The 17,394-nt window shown below is 34.2% G+C and overlaps 2 protein-coding genes across 4 annotated transcripts in view; one reads left to right on the plus strand and one right to left on the minus strand.

The window, feature by feature from the left end:
• The window catches only part of LOC150107776 (immunoglobulin domain-containing protein oig-4-like), a 31,959-nt gene extending 20,400 nt beyond the window's left edge, over positions 1 to 11,559 (plus strand). The window contains exon 3 of one of the 2 annotated variants that reach the window (XM_090391535.1): positions 11,189 to 11,559. In XM_090391535.1, the coding sequence (XP_090247661.1) occupies positions 11,189 to 11,344 (156 nt within the window). In that variant the 3' untranslated portion in view covers positions 11,345 to 11,559. Of the gene's footprint in view, positions 1 to 10,572 lie in introns of both variants that reach the window. The other variant, XM_090391533.1, reaches the window with a different exon arrangement.
• Positions 1 to 17,394, minus strand: part of Plod (procollagen lysyl hydroxylase) — a 339,227-nt gene that overhangs the window by 110,581 nt on the left and 211,252 nt on the right. For both annotated transcript variants that reach the window (XM_090392044.1, XM_090392043.1), the window contains one exon: positions 16,855 to 16,980. In XM_090392044.1, the coding sequence (XP_090248170.1) occupies positions 16,855 to 16,980 (126 nt within the window). The remainder of the gene's footprint in view (positions 1 to 16,854; positions 16,981 to 17,394) is intronic.

The raw sequence follows: 17,394 nt of genomic DNA on the forward strand, positions 1-17,394 counted from the left end.
CACAAAGAATTTTCATGCAATTAATTTTCCCTGTGATGAATTTTTCTCATGATGAATTGTCTGGACACGATGAAGGATAAGTGAGAGTGCAGGCACATTCACTCATCCAAAAGAATAACCAAAGAATGAAAATGTAGTTTCTCAGGTCTCAAACCTTAATGGGCAGTCATTGAAAAATGTAAGAGTACCTTCAAGTGCATAAAATGGGGTATTGCAACTCATGTATAATACCAGAAACATTAAAAGTAAAGGTTTTGGACATCGGTTAGTTCAACTTTGCAAAAATTATAAGCATTAGTGAGACTTGGTTGACATAGAAAAATATAGAGTAGAAGGTAAGGATATTTGTGGTGAAAAGATTAGCAGCAGTATATCACATTGGTGGAACTGTACTCCAGGAGATTGATGAGGCCAGGGATTTGGGAGTGTTGGTGGACAGGGAGTTGAAGTTTAGGGGACATATCGCAAAAGTGGCAAAATCAGCTCATCAAATCACTTGGCTGCTGAAAAACACTTTAACAAGCAGAGACAAACAGGTTATTGTTCCTCTGTATCGAGCCTTGATAAGACCCCATCTAGACTACTGTGCCCAGATATGGGCGCCAGGGTTTCTTCTCGATGGGGAGGAGGTGGAGAGGATCCAGAGACGAGTGACCAAGATAATAGCAGGACTATGGAATGAACCTTATGAGAACAGGTTGAAGATTTGTAGGCTGCAGAAATTGGTTGATAGGTAGAAAAGGGGTAATATAATTGAGACATTCAAATTACTGAAGGGTTTCTATAAGATTAATTCAGAAGATATATTTGAGAATAGGCCTGGCAGTGGGAGGACTAGGGGCCATCGATGGAAGCTTGGTAAGAGTGTGGTTAGCAAGTCTTTGTTGTTAGAGCTAGGTTTTTTACTTGGAGAGTGGTAAATGATTGGAATAAGCTGCAGAGTCTGTTGTGGGTGCCATGGCTGTAAATGAGTTCAAGGAGAAGTATGATAGATACTGTGTGAATGTTGAATAGTTGTTCTTGACATGATGTTGGGCCTCCCTCGATGAGTCTAAGGACTCCTTGGAGCTGCCCGTAATAATAATAATAATAATAATAACAATAATAATAATAATATTGTATTTTCACAGAGAACAGAGAGAATTATGGGGACAAAGACTGGAAAGGAAAAGGATGAATGGGAGAAAGAATGCAGAATTTATGCAGCTACTGAGAGAAAGTTACTTAAAGTATGTGATAGAAGAAACCCAGGGTTTCAGAGTGCTGGATCTAGTGAGAGCAACAGAGGATATTATTACAAAGATGAACAAAACTGCCGAAAGGATCACTTGACTGTTCAAAAATATACTAACCATGCGGATAAGCAAGTCATTATTATTATTTATAAAGATCTGATATGACCACATTTGGATTATTGGGTCTGATCACTTGGATTTCTTGGAAATAAGGAAGCAGCAGAGTGGATTCAGCAATGGATGATGAAGATGGTGACAAGTCTATGGAATGTTCCCATTTGTGGGTTTGTGAATAACAAAATTTGTTGATAGGTGGAAAAGAGAAGATATGACAGAAATTTAAGTTTAATAAAAAGTTTATAGGTTAGATGCAAAAGATATTAAATTTTTTCAATACATGATAGGAAGGGAAAAAAAAACGAGGGATCACTCCTGTAATCTGGTAAGAGTGCAGCCAGCAAGGATGTGAGGACTAGTTTTTTTTCTGCTTAGAAAGTAGTGACTAAGTGCAATGAGCTATCAGAGGTGACTGTAAGTATGTGGTCAGTAAATAAGTTTAAAAAGATATGATAGGCATTATGGGAATAATAGTCAGTGTGGGTCTCTTGCAATGAATCTTCAGACTCTATGGAGATTCCTGGAAAATAATAGTAGTATTATCAAAGAGATAGAAAAGTACTGGACAGGACTGTGACACAAGTAAATAAGATTGTAGAAGGACTGGAAGGTATTGAATATTATTAATCTTATTATTATTAATAGCACATGAAGTCAATGGATTCACTGCAGGAGATCTCTAGCAATAGCTGACAAACAAAACCTGAAACTCTTTTTAGCATTCAAAACATTCTATCAAGAATGCATTCCACTTACCTACCACTCTCCATGTAAAAAAACTAACCCTCAACACATTCTTCTCCATTACAACACAAACCTCCATGGAATTTATGTCCCCCCACCATCCAATTTGTGTATAATCCCTTCTGTATATCTTGTAAAATCCCATCTCTAACTTAAATGTCTCTATCATATCACATCTTCACTGCCTATACAATTCATTCAATAGTAAACTATGCAATTTACATTTCTTCAACCACTTCCCATAACTAATCAGAGTCCTGACATTGCATTAGTCACTAGCCTCTGGACTCTCTCCAGAGTTTCCACACAATGGAAACTAGGTGACACAGTGTGTGGTCTGATCAATGCCCAGTAACAGTGTTCAACCACCTCCTTATTTATACTTTGTCAATGTGCTAGTAATCATAGCAGAAATGTGTGATGTGTTTTGCAATCTTCAATCAAAACACTAACGACATTCCTTCTTCAGGCTCCTGTTCACATTACCTACAAGATCTCGCATCTTATCCAAATCTTGGAGCTCACGGTTCCAGCAATATGGTTCACAGATCTGCACCCATGCACTTTAAACTGTGACAACTTGACTATGCTAAAAGTCTATTTATGCCCCTTCTTCCTGGGAACTTGACATCAGCATCACTCTTCAAAACTCTCCTCATTTCAGTCAAGATGAGCAGGCAGGAAGAGACCTGCACTGTAAGTCCAGAAATCTGAAATGATCAGATTTCTCTTCTTGGAGTAACTGACACTGCTAGTCTTTATGGTAGAAGCATACTACATCCTTAGTCTTCTTTGTATTCCCTTCCATTCAAAATTCATTTCACCCATTATTACTAATTCTAAATTTGCTGATCTTAAGAATACTTATCTCACATTTCAGTGGTCCAACAAAAAACCTTCCTAAAAATGCTAGATCATTTTTAGGAAGGTTTTTTGATGCTATTCAGAGGAGAGAGCAGTCTATTTAACTACCGAAATGTGTAGACATGTCAATAATTACATGGATGTGCAAAGTGTCCATTGAAGTTAATATAACATTTTGATATATTTTATCTGTGTGGCCGTTTGAGTGATTAAAAGGATAGTCCCCCCCCCCTCCCTCCAGCCTCAATCACTGACTTCTTCAATCACTCATTATAATAGATTTATGAATTCAATTACTGTTTGATATTTAAAAAAAAATAATAATAACATTAAAATTCTATATTTCAATCTGTACATTAAGGCCATCTTCAGGAAGAAAGGCATTACACACATATATATATATATATATACACACTACATTAAACCAAATAACATGGTACTACTGTGTGGTGCATAATATCTAAAACTAATTAACTTTCCTAGCCTGACCTTGGTGGTACAAAAAGGGAAAAAAATAAAATAAAAAATGAAAGTAAAATTAATAAATAATAGTAATTAAACTACATCATCAAAATTTAGAAAATTCTTGTTTTTGACAACCAAACCATTGGTTAGTGCAACCTTGCCAAATGTTATAGGCATTAGTGAGACTTGGTTAACAGCAGATGATGTGGTTATAGGGATAGAATGTGATTCGTTTAGTATTTTCAGGGAGGAAATAATAGACAGGACAGAGGGTGGGGGTACTGCTGATGACAGCAGATGAACTGTAGCCAATAAGAATAGGAGTCAGTTATGCAGATGGCAGTTCTTTTGAGTCAATCTAGTGTGAGAGTGGGACCAATAGGACAAAATATAAAACTGGTTGCTGCTGCCAGGGATGATGTAAAAGACACGAATCATTAGTACAATGAGTGCAAGTCGAGTAATTATTACAAGGGATTTCAACTTTGGAGACAGAGTGGAAGGAAAAAAGATCATATGGCAGGAAGGAAATGGAATTTATAGACTTACTGAGAGATATGATTACTTGAAGCAGAATGTGATGGAGAGGATTCAGGGTACGAGAGTGTTGACTCTTGTTATCAGACCAGAAGGTCTGTCCATAACTAAGATGCCTACATTGCCTCTGAATGGGGAAGTGATAATGTGATAATGTGGTCTTGACTGGAAGCAAAACATGTGGAAATTCCACTTAAAAGGGGTATATGTGGAACTACAAAGTAGGTGATTATAATACACTTAGGAGGCAACTTGAAGCAGCACCATGGTACAGACCTGCAAGGGAGAATGTTCACAGTGCAATGGGGGATAGTCAAGAGGTAGCTGGAGGAATCAATATCACAATGTATGCTCAGGAGGGTATATTGAGTAGGAGATGAGCTGCAAAACAAAACTTGTTGTGGAGGGTATATAAGGAGAAAGGTGACCAGCACGGATAGGAAGGCAAAATCAGATTATGAGAAGAAATAGCTGAACAAAAGGGAATTCCAAAGAGTTTTTTTGGGGAGATGTGGCCTATGGAAAGATAACTTTAATGAGTCAGATGGTAAAGAGGGGTTATATGGGCAAACAAAATTGATTGTTGAGTTATTAAGTGATCATTATTCAAGGGTATATCATCTAAGTGAAGATACTGTTATGACAGAGGTGATAGATTAATGTGAGAAGAGAGGATGAAGAATTGGAAGTACTTAATATATTGCATAATCTGAATGTAAATACAGCTGTGGGATTGGAAGGGATATTGGCTCACATTTTACGAGAATGTGATTGGGAACTGGCGATGCATTTGAACAGACTGTTTAATTTAAGTCTCAGCTCTGGCATCCCAAGAGAGTGAAAGGAGGGCAAAATAATTTCTTTCCATAAAGGAGGATCTAAGTCTGTGGTAGCAAATTATAAACCAATTAGTATTTCAAGAGCGGTGGCAAAAGTACTGGAAAAATTGGTCAAAAAGAGAATTCTGGAATGAGTGGATAAGAATATGATACTCTATGAGGAACAGCATGGCTGTGTGAATGGTCGTCATGCCTTAGTAATCTACTTTTTGATTAACTTTTTATAATAGAGTGGCAACCTAGTTGGATAAAGGGAATCTGGCGACATGATGATACTGCTTGATTTTACAAAGATGTTTGACAGGATATCAAATGGAACTCTGTTATGCAAACTCCAACAAATGGGGAAGGATATTAAAACTGGTGATATGGATTAAAGAGAGACTGATGGACAGATACCAAATAGTATATGGAAGAGCAGAATTTCCAGGAGAAGGCAGGTAACTACTGGTGTGCTGCAGGGCTCTGTGCTTGGACCACTGCTGTTTAATTTGTACGTAAATGATATAAGCAATAATTTGAAGGGAGATATTCAGTTGTTTTATGATGATGATGCAAAGTTGGATGGGGTAAAAATTAATCAAGATGATGTAGTGAGCTTGTAGGATGATTTAAACAGGCTGACAGTATGGAAAAACAGAATGGATGTCAATTTAATGTGGAGAAGTGTAAAGTTATGCATTTTGGGATACAAAGATCACAAGCAGTTTATCACATTAAGGGAACTGTACTTGAGGAAATTGATAGAAGCCAGGGATTTAGGAGTGGTAATAGTAGATAGAGAGCTGAAGTTTAGAGGGCATATTACTAAAGTAGACAGGATAGCTCACAGGATTACTTGGTAATTGAAGAATAGGCTAACAAGCAGAGATAAAGAAGTTATCATTCCTCATTATAAAGCCTTGATATGGCCACATCTGGATTATTGTGCTCAGATCTGATCGCCTGGGTTTCTTGGGGATGAAGAAGTGGTGGAGATGGTCCAGAGGCAAGTAGTCTGTGGAATGCTACCTATGAAGACAGATTGAGGGTTTGTGGATTGCAAAAGTTAGTTGATAGGAAAAAAAAAAAAAAAGCAGGGATATACCAGAAACATTTAAGTTACTTAAAGGCTTTTATAGGATTGATGAAGGGGAAATGTTTCAGCACTTGGCTAGAGGTGGCAAAACAAGAGGTAATCCTTGGAAATTGGGTAAAAGTGTGGTTAGCAAGGGCATGAGAACTAGATTTTTTGCTTGGAGAGTGGCAAATTAATGGAATGTGTTGCCCAAATCCATTATGAGTGCTTCATCTGTTAATGGTTTCAAGTAGAGGACTTGATTTGATATTTTTTTGGTGTAAAGGCATCAAGGGTCATATTGCACCAGGACACAGGTCACAGCAGTACATATGGCAATTGCTTAGTAGGGCAATCACGAACATCCATGCTCTTGGTGAGATTTGAACCTGTAGCCTCTTGGCTGGAGAGTGGATACACTAACTACTTGGCCAACCAGGCAAGCTTCAAGTAGCAGTATGATAGATATTAAGTTGATAGTTTGGGTTTCCCATTATGAGTCTTAGGACTCCATAAAGATGCCTCTGCAATAATAATAATAACCATACAGCCAGTCTTGTTACTTTATATTAATTTATATAACTAAATACAATAACTGGTTGACCAGTTATTGTCACTAGCTAACCTATAATTATTGTATTTAGCCTATAGCCATTAAAAGGCATTTGGCTCTCCTGTTGATATATTTATTTTTTTTAAGTTACTTTATCTACTTTCAAGTAGCCATCAAATTTCTATTGAAATCTGATTTCTACCACTTAATAGTGGTAGGAATGCCTTTAGATCACATTAGATTTATGCCAGCTGATATAATCATGTATTGTTTCTGAAACATGTTATTCTTGTAGCTAATAGCTGGAGCTATTGCCATTATAGATGGTCACTGAACCTGTTCTGACAATTTAAGCAAGCATATGACTTTGAATCATGTCCTATCTTAATCTAAATATAACTAGCTTATACACTAAGTTAATCTCCTTTACCATATCTTATCTCTACTTTACTTATGCATGTACTGCGTTATACTGTATTATCTTACCAAGGATTCATATTGCAACTAACCTCATGTTTCTAGGAGCCCTAATCTAAATTCCCCTGCTACACCAATATAGAGAGCATATGTGGAGTCTATCCCCATCAGGATAGGATATTCTCAGTTTGTCTGCGATTTGTCTCTGAGCTGTTTTCCATGCTATCAGGAGCATCAGAATAATGTAAGCAACCAGAACGGCGTGTCAAGGAGAGTCCTAGTTACTCAGCTGTTATCCAAATTTGATGTATTCTTTAACTTAAACATTCAGGAGCACTGAGCAGAAATCACATTGTGTCAGTACCTCTCAATAGTCATCACAATGCTTTATTTTAAATTAAAGAGATAGATTCCTCCGTTCCATGCTGATTCTGAGTCAGCTGTTAATTGATGGCTGAAATAGCCATGCAAAACAGGCTATTTCAACATGCCTCTGCTTCATAAAATGCTGTGAAGCTGAAGCATTCCACAAGAAAATTCTGGTAGGTACTGCTTTGGCTTTGGACTCATCTATTTTATCACTGAAGAGTTCTTGCTAGTCCTGATAGAGTGCATACCTTAAAGTGAGATTATGTATCCATTTTGTCAACTTCCCTTACCTACTACATTACTCTGACTAGAAAGTGTTCACCTGGGAGACAGACACGGTAAAGGCACAATGCCTATTTTACTAGATGAGATGAAAATTCCGAGTTTACAGCTTCCTGACTACTCACCTTCAGCTAGAAGCAAAAAAAAAAAAAAACATTATAAAGATTGCTTGTGTTCTAAACAGGATTTGAACCCAGTTCTCACTAACAAAAAACTAACTATTGTTTAGTCCACATGACTGTGATATGGAGGTGCTACAGATCAAATGGCAGTGTAATACAAAAATCATCCAAAGCAGCATATTAAAATGCACACTGCACATCCTTATAGATGAGTTATGGTAGCAGACAACTTGGTTACCATAGCTCATCTGTACTCTTGTCTATACTTACTGCAGAGACAAGTGTATGGTAATAATAGCATGGATAATTGGATCATCATGCCAGGTGCAATAATGTAGGATAATAGAGTAATGATATAGAGAATACTTTCTTGATACATGGTAGGCCTCCGGGATAACAGTGAAGTAATGTCTACTTGTCACAGCATATTTGAACAATGCTACTAATCAAAGTCTCTCTTCATGCTCACAGTGACACACAAGATAATGTATGTATATCTGATCACATACAAGACAATCTCTAGAGTCAATGTTCCAGCACGCTGAGGTGCTCAAAGGGCTAAAGGGAGGGGGTCTACTCTATTAGGTAGTTGTATGCAATAAATTAGCCATTTAGCATGTGTGTGTATTTAGAAGACATAGTTTATGTTTTCTGGGAATGAAATATGTGAATCTGTTGATATATGGCAGGACTTGTGAGTTGCAAGAACACACCTTTCCTTTAAGGGTACTCATCTGTTATTTACTTTTTCATTTACCAAATCTAATAGGTCTTACTGTGTTTGTTTATTTATTTATTTTTTTAAAAGGCAGAGGTACAGGAAATAAGAAGGAAATATTTGTGTCACTGAATAACAAAGTTAACTCCTGCTATGGTACACTCATACAGAACCAATATTCTTTCAGAATAAAACTAATGGAAATAAAATTGATTATAATAAAAATAAAATAATAACAACAAAGAACTGTTTGGCAGTTTGTTATAGTGAGAGTGTTTGCTATAAGGAGAACTGACAATATAAAGAACATCTTGAGAGGATAGCATATCATAAAGAATGAAGGAAGAAAGCTCAATAGTGCAGGATACTGGGGAACACTGAAATCAGCAATATTAGAATGCATTAAAAGAATTGGTTCTTTAAACAGATAAATAATAAAATTAAGTAAAAAAAAATTATATGGATGAAGAACAAAAACAAGGATATGCACAAAGAACATTAATTTTTCATTATACTTGCTACTCTTTTTGGCTTCCAGAAGAGTCATAATACAGCAAAAACTAGTTGTTTGGATTTATGACCAAAGCAACTTAGGCTATGAGGTCAATGTATAATGTCTACTAAATTGCATGTGTGTTCTTATGAAGTACAGAAGAGAAAGAAAAGTCAGCGAAAACTAACAGCAAAAGCCAAAAGAAATCTCAGAGAATTCTATTTTCGCATGTGTAGCTGTAGCAGAAGAAATAATTATTATGGTAAATGCAGATGACAGAAAAAGTGACTACAGCAAAAGAAAATAAACAAATATAGCTGATAGAAAGGAGGAAATGTGTGAAAGAAAGGAAATGTATGCATCTGTAAATATAAGTATGTAATTGACAATTGTAAAACAGTTGTAAAAATGTATGCATCTGTAAATATAAGTATGTAATTGACAATTGTAAAACAGCCTCGCCTACTTCCTTTGGAAAACAGAAGGCATTAGAAGATTTATTTTTTTATTTAAGTAAACTTGATATTAATAAGACAACAGCACCAGACGATATAATGTCTTTAAAGAGAATCCATGAAGAAATTCATAACACCTTTGATTTCATATTGTTACAAGAGTATTAAAACTGGAAAATTTCCAGCGTAGTAGAAAAAAGACTAAATTATTACCATTGCATAAGGCTGGTACCAAACTTAAATATCAAATTACAAAACAAGCCCAGGCTACAAAAAGACAGCAACAAGTTTGTTAAAGATACATATTTTTAAGTTACATAATTATATAAGGCAATGACTGTTCTGGACAAGGGAAATGTATATTCTGTGATGCTTCTGGATTTTGCAAGTGCTGTGTGAAAGAATACCAAATATTAAGCTACTATTGAAATTTAGGAGAAGATGGATAATAGATTTGTGATTTCACAAGGACTGTTTGCAGATATAGAGCTCCACACGGAAGGTTGTATTTGCAAAGAAAAAAATGTAAATTGGCAGATATTACACAGTTCTGTCCTTGAGCTTGGGTTGTTTACAATAATGATAAGATAACTGAAGCCATGATGATTTGAATAGACTGGCAGTGTAAAAATACGACGAGTATTTTTCGTTTATAGGCTTTGGATAAAACAAAATACAGGCCATGCAAATGTATTGGCAGGATGTACAAATAGGAGGAGACAAGAGATCTAGGAGTAATGATTGAGAAAAGAAGTATAAACAATAGAGCAAACAGCAGGTGTTTCAATATACATAAAAAGAGCCATCATTAGACCCCATTAGGAATACTGTGCATAAATATATATTATACAGATTTCACATTAATGATATCTAATGAAAGAGGGAGAATGAAGAAACACTAAAGGTCTCATAATGTGTACATGTAAATTATAAAACTTAGTAAATAAAAGGAAAAGATGGAATGACACCAGTCTTCAAAAAGTTAAAACAGCCTCACCTACTTGGTGAGAAGAATCTATTAGAAAGACATGGATAACAAGGAAGAATCTATAACATGTAGTAAAGTTAGGAGCTTGAACATAGTAGATGAATGGAATGCACAGTTACTGAATGAATTATATGCCAGTAATAGAAGCAGCTAGAGCAGACCTCATGCATGAGTCCTGTGCCTCCATGAAGGTTAGGTAATAATAATTATAATAATTAGGAGGGACATTATGCACAAAATCTAATAAATAATCATGAAAGTATATTATTATCCTAATTAGAGTTTTATCACTTATCAAGATATCTCTTTCTTTTCAGATCTCAGAGTGGCATACTGGCTCAGATCACATTAAGAGCAAGCTAGAAATTACACCAGCACGTCAAATGGATTCAGGCACATATGAATGTCAAGCTAATAATAAATATACAATTGATGGGCGTGGTTTTAAAGCTGACTTTAGTGGTATTAGTTAATAAAGTACCAGCATGGATGCATTATTTCCAGAAGACTGATGCAAGTTACATGTTGCAAATTAATGAACATATATCCAAAAACATATATACATGTATAGAGACACACAAGCTAAACTGTGTGATAAGTAACAGTTCTTAGCATTTATGGCATTTTATTATTTTCTTTAAAATTACAATAAAAAAAGATCAATTATGTTACCTTTGTTCATCACTTTAAAGTGGCATTCAAATTTTTAGTGAATTTGTAATACCGGCTTAATACTGATATTTTTCCTTTATATCCCATATTTTGTTATGCTTCATACCTGAGTGATTTTCTCTCTCTCTACTCACATGTTTTACATAAAAATAATAAGGTGGAGGAGAGAAAAACCATCCAATATCTAATGATATACATGAAAAAAAAATATATATAATAATTATAATTTCAAAACTTATTTAGTTGTCTGTTTCTTTTCAGATCACAGAATGGCATACTGGTAAAGATCACATTAAGAGCAAGCTAGAAATTACACCAGCACACCAAATGGATTCAGGCACATACGAGTGTCAAGCTAACAATAAATATACTATTGATGGGCGTAGCTTTAAAGCCGACTTTACTATTAGCAAATAGTGTTAGATGAACACTAAAAATATATAGCACAGAAGAAAATTACTTGTTATCTTTTTCCATTTTGTAAATTCCAAAATCACAAATCAACCATTTCACATTTGAAACATACTGAGAAGCATTTCAATTCTTAAGATTTTTTGCAACCTCTTTTAGGAAACAGATGAATAGTGAGATGGAGTACATTGTATCTCAAAGATTACAAATATAATATATAGTATCATATATCATGTTTAGTATATATATATATATATATATATATATATATATAAATAATCTTTTTTTCAGTTTTTTTTTTTTTAAGTCAAATCAAGATGTTATACTTTGAGTGATGAAACAAATTGCCTGTCGAATCAACAAATATTTTCAATGTGTACACTTTAAAAAAATATATTCATGTAGTTTTATACATGCTGTTTCTGTTTGACCTATATTAGGTTTCAAAAACTTCTTTTCAATTAGACATGATGCTTGGTTCATTCTATAATTTACTACTCTGACCAATCTGCATTTCATTTATTTTATTTTATTTCATTTTTTTTTTTTTTTTTTGCAATGCTAGTGCTTCAGTATAAAATAAAGTAGACATTAAATGTTCAGTGCACATGTATTTAATGCTATGTACAAGAAGTACACAATAAAAATTCTTTCATGTCAGATGTTTTTGCCTTTTACTGTGTGACATTTTATTAGAATTTCTATACAGTGTTCTGTAAAAAAAAAAAGGAGTCATGTAAAAGATTGTTTACTAAATGTTGGAATGTCCCCCCCACCTCCCAAAATAATGCAGTTCATGACACCTTCCAAAAAGATACTGATATAAAATTATCATATACTGAAACCACTGGATTTTGGTAGCATACAATAAAGCCATAAGGCATCAATATATCATATCCATCAATTGTGTTCTGTAGGAATAAAAAAACTGCACCTTATTTTTCATTGGTTATTGTATACAGCCTCTACTGAAAAGACACAGAAAAGCTTTATTTTCAGCTTTCATGAGTTTCAAACCCTGATCTTTTTTTTTAAGCAGAGAGGCATCACAGAAGCAGTACTAAGTGATTATTCTGCAAAGTAACAATAAACCAGCAGTATTTTAGACTTATTAATAAACACAACGTTCATTTTTACATTAGTATTAGACCAACACCTTAAGATGTACAGATGCAAACCTATCTTATTGGCTGAAGCTAAACTATTAGGAATGGAATTCAAGTAATCATTTACATTCTCTGGAACTTTAGAAGATTATGAATCATTTCAAAGGTTGTTAATGGGCTTGTTATCATGTTCCTTTAATAAAGAAAAATAAGACAATATATAAAAAAAGCCCCAATTCCTGGGATAATTATTCAATAATCGATTATTAGGATAGCAAGAGTGACCTAAAGTAGGTCAACACTTGCTTCCCTATTTTGTATTCTGTTGGTCTGTATAATTGGTTAGAATAGGCTTGCCAGAAGTTCCATATTTTATGTCGAATTTTGCTGTCCCGAATTGTACTTGTATGGACAGCCTAATGTCCTGTATTTTAATAAAAAGATAAAATTATAAATAGTTTAAGAGATTATAATTTTCAATATTCTTTTCAAATAATACAACTCAAATTGATTTGTAAGCCATAAAAACTGACAATTCGAGGAAATTGTGTTTACAGTTTATGGCAGCAGCATGGCGGCAACGGTCCCTTTCATTGGTTGCTTTTTATTTAGTATAAGCATTTTTATAATTCTGTACAGATATATTGTATTTGCTTATTTTCAAACAGTTCTTATTTGGATACTGTGTGTTGTGGTATCGGTACAGTACATGGATGTTATTTCAATAATTATTAAAAAATAATATCTCACCTTTTTCGAATGTGTGATATTTGGTTAATACATAAAATATATAATTAAATGAAAATTAATTTTCTTTATTAATACAAAGGTAAATTAAATTTTGTTATGAAAGTGTGTTTTTAATAATGATTATTTGAAAGAACAGAATTTTATTTCAAAAGGAAAACATAACGATGAAGATGAATGCATAATCTGACAAACGTTTAGTATTGCACATGGGGGACAATCGGATATTACACAACACATTAACACTCAGAAACATAAATGAACATTTCGAGTTCTAGTTCCAAAAGTATTGACACGTATTTTGTAAAAGCAAATACCAGCAATGAAAGAAAAGTTATTGCTGCAGAAATAACTATGGCATTTCATGACATAAAGCATCATCATTCTTTTAATTCTAATGATTGCAGCAGCAAACTTGTTCCTATAATATTTTTGGACTCCCAAATCGCCACAAAATTTTAGAGTGTTAGAACAAAATCAACTTCAATTATAAAAAATGTATTAGCTCCGTACAGTGTAAAAAAAATTAAAAGTGATTTAAAAGAAGTACGATATTATGGTTTCTCAACTGATGCAAGTAATCACAAAGCTAAAGAAATTTTTCCCTTAATAATTCCATATTTTACAAGGGATAATGATTTACAAATAAAATTATTACATCTTACGTCTTTACAAAAAGAAACGTCAGATACAATATCAAAATTCTGTCTCAAAACTTTAAAACATCATTCAATACATGTCGTAAAATGTATTGCATTTTATGACATCTATTGAACGATGTTCAACAGATGTCCCATATTTGGTTTTCCAAAATCTAGCAACCCTATGTTAGAATTATGGTTGAGTCAAAAAGAGCCATAAAGCCAGCATATTACATTATTAAATTCTCGCATTCCCCAGTCATTTGTTCATTACTGTTGCAGATTACTAATTACTATCATAGGGTAAAAGTCCTTAATATATTTTCTAATAGCACAGATAAGAAGAAAAAAGTTTGTAACAAATTCCATCTTGCATACTCATTTCCTGCTTCAAATCCCCTGAACCAGAGTGAAAATATTACTATAAACAATAACATAGTTAACAAGACCTCATATTTCTGATATCTTCTGTCCATGTGAATTTGTGCATATCTTTATGCTGGAACATAGTGTTGGCAATGACTAGTACTGAATTAAAATCCAGCAGATAGCATTATAGCTTTTCCCATTTCTCCAAAATTTGACAAAATATTTCTATGCATCTAGTCATTTTCTGCTATTGTTCAGATTTCCAACAAGGACCAACTTTTCCTTTTTCTTTATGTTAGATGCCTTCTCTAATTACTCAAAAATTCTGCCATGTCTTTGTCCACAATAGAACCTTCTGAACACAAATAAGTCTCACTGTACAGTTCTCTTTTTGATGTTTGCCTACAAAATTCTTGATATTGCCTGCCATTCAGGAAAATTATTCTAGTGTTTAGTATATAGCTACTCTTTCCATTCTCTGGTCATTACTGCCTGAATATAATATCTTGTATTTTGTTATTTAGAAGAATCTTGCTTCTTTTTTTTTTTCTTTGTTTCAGTAATTTGCAATATATGCATGGATAATTATGCAAGGATGATTTTCTGTTGATACCTGTTATAGTGATGTCTATCTTGAATTCTGCTCGTGCTAAGTTCAAGTTTCTTCCACTGGCTGGTTCCCTGATGGAAACAGCAGAGCCCAATTTAACCATATGACTTTCCCAGCAAGCAGGAATATCATCATGTTGTAGTATTATTTGTTTTGATTTAAGCCAATGCAGAATACAAGCGGTCACATCTTCAATTGCCAGATCATTCTTGTTCATTCAGTATCCAAACAGACATCACCTACCAATAGAGGAGAGGGGACACACCATGAGAAGATTTATGTAAGAAGCTCTTGCTAGTTTTCTGCATTCCTTAAAAAGCTATATGGAGGTCTCATCCCAATTATCCAGCTTTGAACCTTAAGTGAATCCTCTATTTATATGCCATGAAATTTTAACTTTGAGAAAAACAGGATACTGCAGCTATCATTTGGAATAAAACTAGTATATGTTCTATGAACAGATATAATAACACTTAAAACAAATGAAGTGTAATTACTAAAATAAGGAGCCAAAAGGATTCAGTTTGGCAATACAAAATTATATAAGCAAAGTGGATATTAAACCCAGCATTATTTCAAAGCCGAATGTAGAAACTATGAAAGTTTCTTATGGTAAGTTGACCAGAGAGCTTACAGGAATACTCCCTGGCATTCACGAATTGCCTGAGTGCGAACTACTTAAAAGACATAGGTGCCACCAGAGACCAGGCAGAAAACTTTAAGAGAGCAAAAACTCTCGTTCAGTACCAAGGAATGTGAAATATCAGAGAAATGTATTTTTCATAAGTGAACTCTCAGTCAGTGAGTAAAAGTAATTCTGGTTTAGGTAGATGGTGGACATTGTTTATATTGCTGTTTAGGCCACAGATGTTGGTGAAGTGGATGTGGAAACTTTTTATTTATTTTTGGTAAGAATTAGTGTTGGTGGGTTGTTTGGTTGGATTTCTGTTGATTTTTATAATTTTTTTGGTTGGATTTTTTATTTTTTATTTTTTTTAAAACTATATTTTGTGGGAGGATCTTTAAAATCCACAGCAAAATCGCATTTCTTTGAGTTGTGGGCCATTGTATTTGGCAAGGAAGAGAAAGAGGAAGTGAAGCATGCAGTGTCACCTCTCATTGTATCAGTGAAAGGTGACAGACTTGCAAATATACTGTCCAGATACAGCAAACGCTACCTCCTGTCCATATGTGACCTTAACAGCCCCACCCGCAGCCACAGTATTTGGTCTTCCTCTAGTCACGAACTGGCAAAATACATGGTTGCACGATTTGATGCTAGCTGATTGGGAAGCCTTCTGATTCATTATTACTAACTGGTTCGGTTCAGTGTACTAACCAGCAGCTGGCCTGCAGAACCATTTTACTGCTGTACCTTCGAGTGGTGTTGGTATGTCATTGAGGGTATCACTCTCACTGCATGTGGAAAGAGTGTTGGGGAGGGACGTTGAGAAACCAGAACCCTTGCTCTAGTGACTAAACATGGCTGCAGCCACTTCAGGTCTCTAATAAGCAAGGTGGTGGTATTTCACTGGGTGATGAAAGACATCTACCATCTAGAGGTCTGGTTGTGATTTCCTCCAACTAGGAAAGATACACTACTTTTGCAGTGGCAATGCTCACCAGGTATCATTGGCTTATCATTTATTACTACTGCTTTTTAATTTTTTTTAAATTTTTCTCTTTTTAAATCCATAATCTTCTTATTTACTAGTTCCATATCTTGACATTATTTCCAATCTAATATCATTTTGGTACCATTTTGAAAATTCAATACCAAATGTAGAATCATCCATAAAAATTCGGTATTTCTAATGTACAAAATTGAAATTAATGACTATTTCATTGTGGTAATGTAGTATATTCTGTATATGTAATCTATTAACACATGACATGCCTTTTGGTAAATAAGACCATCATCATTCCAGTTAAATAAGCTTTGCTACATCTTTTATACCCAGATTTCATTTTTGAAAGTGCATTCAAAAACTCTTTTTATTTTTATTTTAAAATTAATACAAATTTAGATGAAAAGCTACTTACTTTCTTTTTTCTTTTACTATATCAATATAATCAGGAGAACGAGCATAAAAACCATCAGATGAAAGCGCACCCCAAAAATTTGACCAAAGACGATTTGGCCGTACTACCATAGGTGATAAAATAGGTCTATGCACAAAAAGAAAACCAAAGACAATGTAAGGTTTCATAAACAAATATATCATACCTAAGATTTAAATATGAACTCATTCATATCAAGGGTATACAGAATACTATGATAATACTACACAATTAAGTTTACATACATTATTACTAGTTTGCTATCAAACAATTTTCTTTCAAACAGACCTGTTATTTTGTCAGGTCTCCAACAGACAAATCTTGGTTTCGTAAAGCACTACTTAACTGTATCAATCCATTTGGATCTTGGTCTTCCTGCAGATTTTTTTTTTTTGCCATCCTATGATGATACAGCTGTTCTGAAAAACATTTCCTCTCCCATTAAGTGGCCATACCAACTAAGATTAACCTAAGATACTAACAGGTCAGGAGTTAGACAAAGTTTCTGCACTACCCTTGTAA

Source organism: Typopeltis vanoorti, chromosome 4 (assembly GCF_054136105.1).
Source record: "Typopeltis vanoorti isolate ZY-2024b chromosome 4, IOZ_Tvanoo_1.0, whole genome shotgun sequence".
Classification (NCBI taxonomy): domain Eukaryota; kingdom Metazoa; phylum Arthropoda; class Arachnida; order Uropygi; family Thelyphonidae; genus Typopeltis; species Typopeltis vanoorti.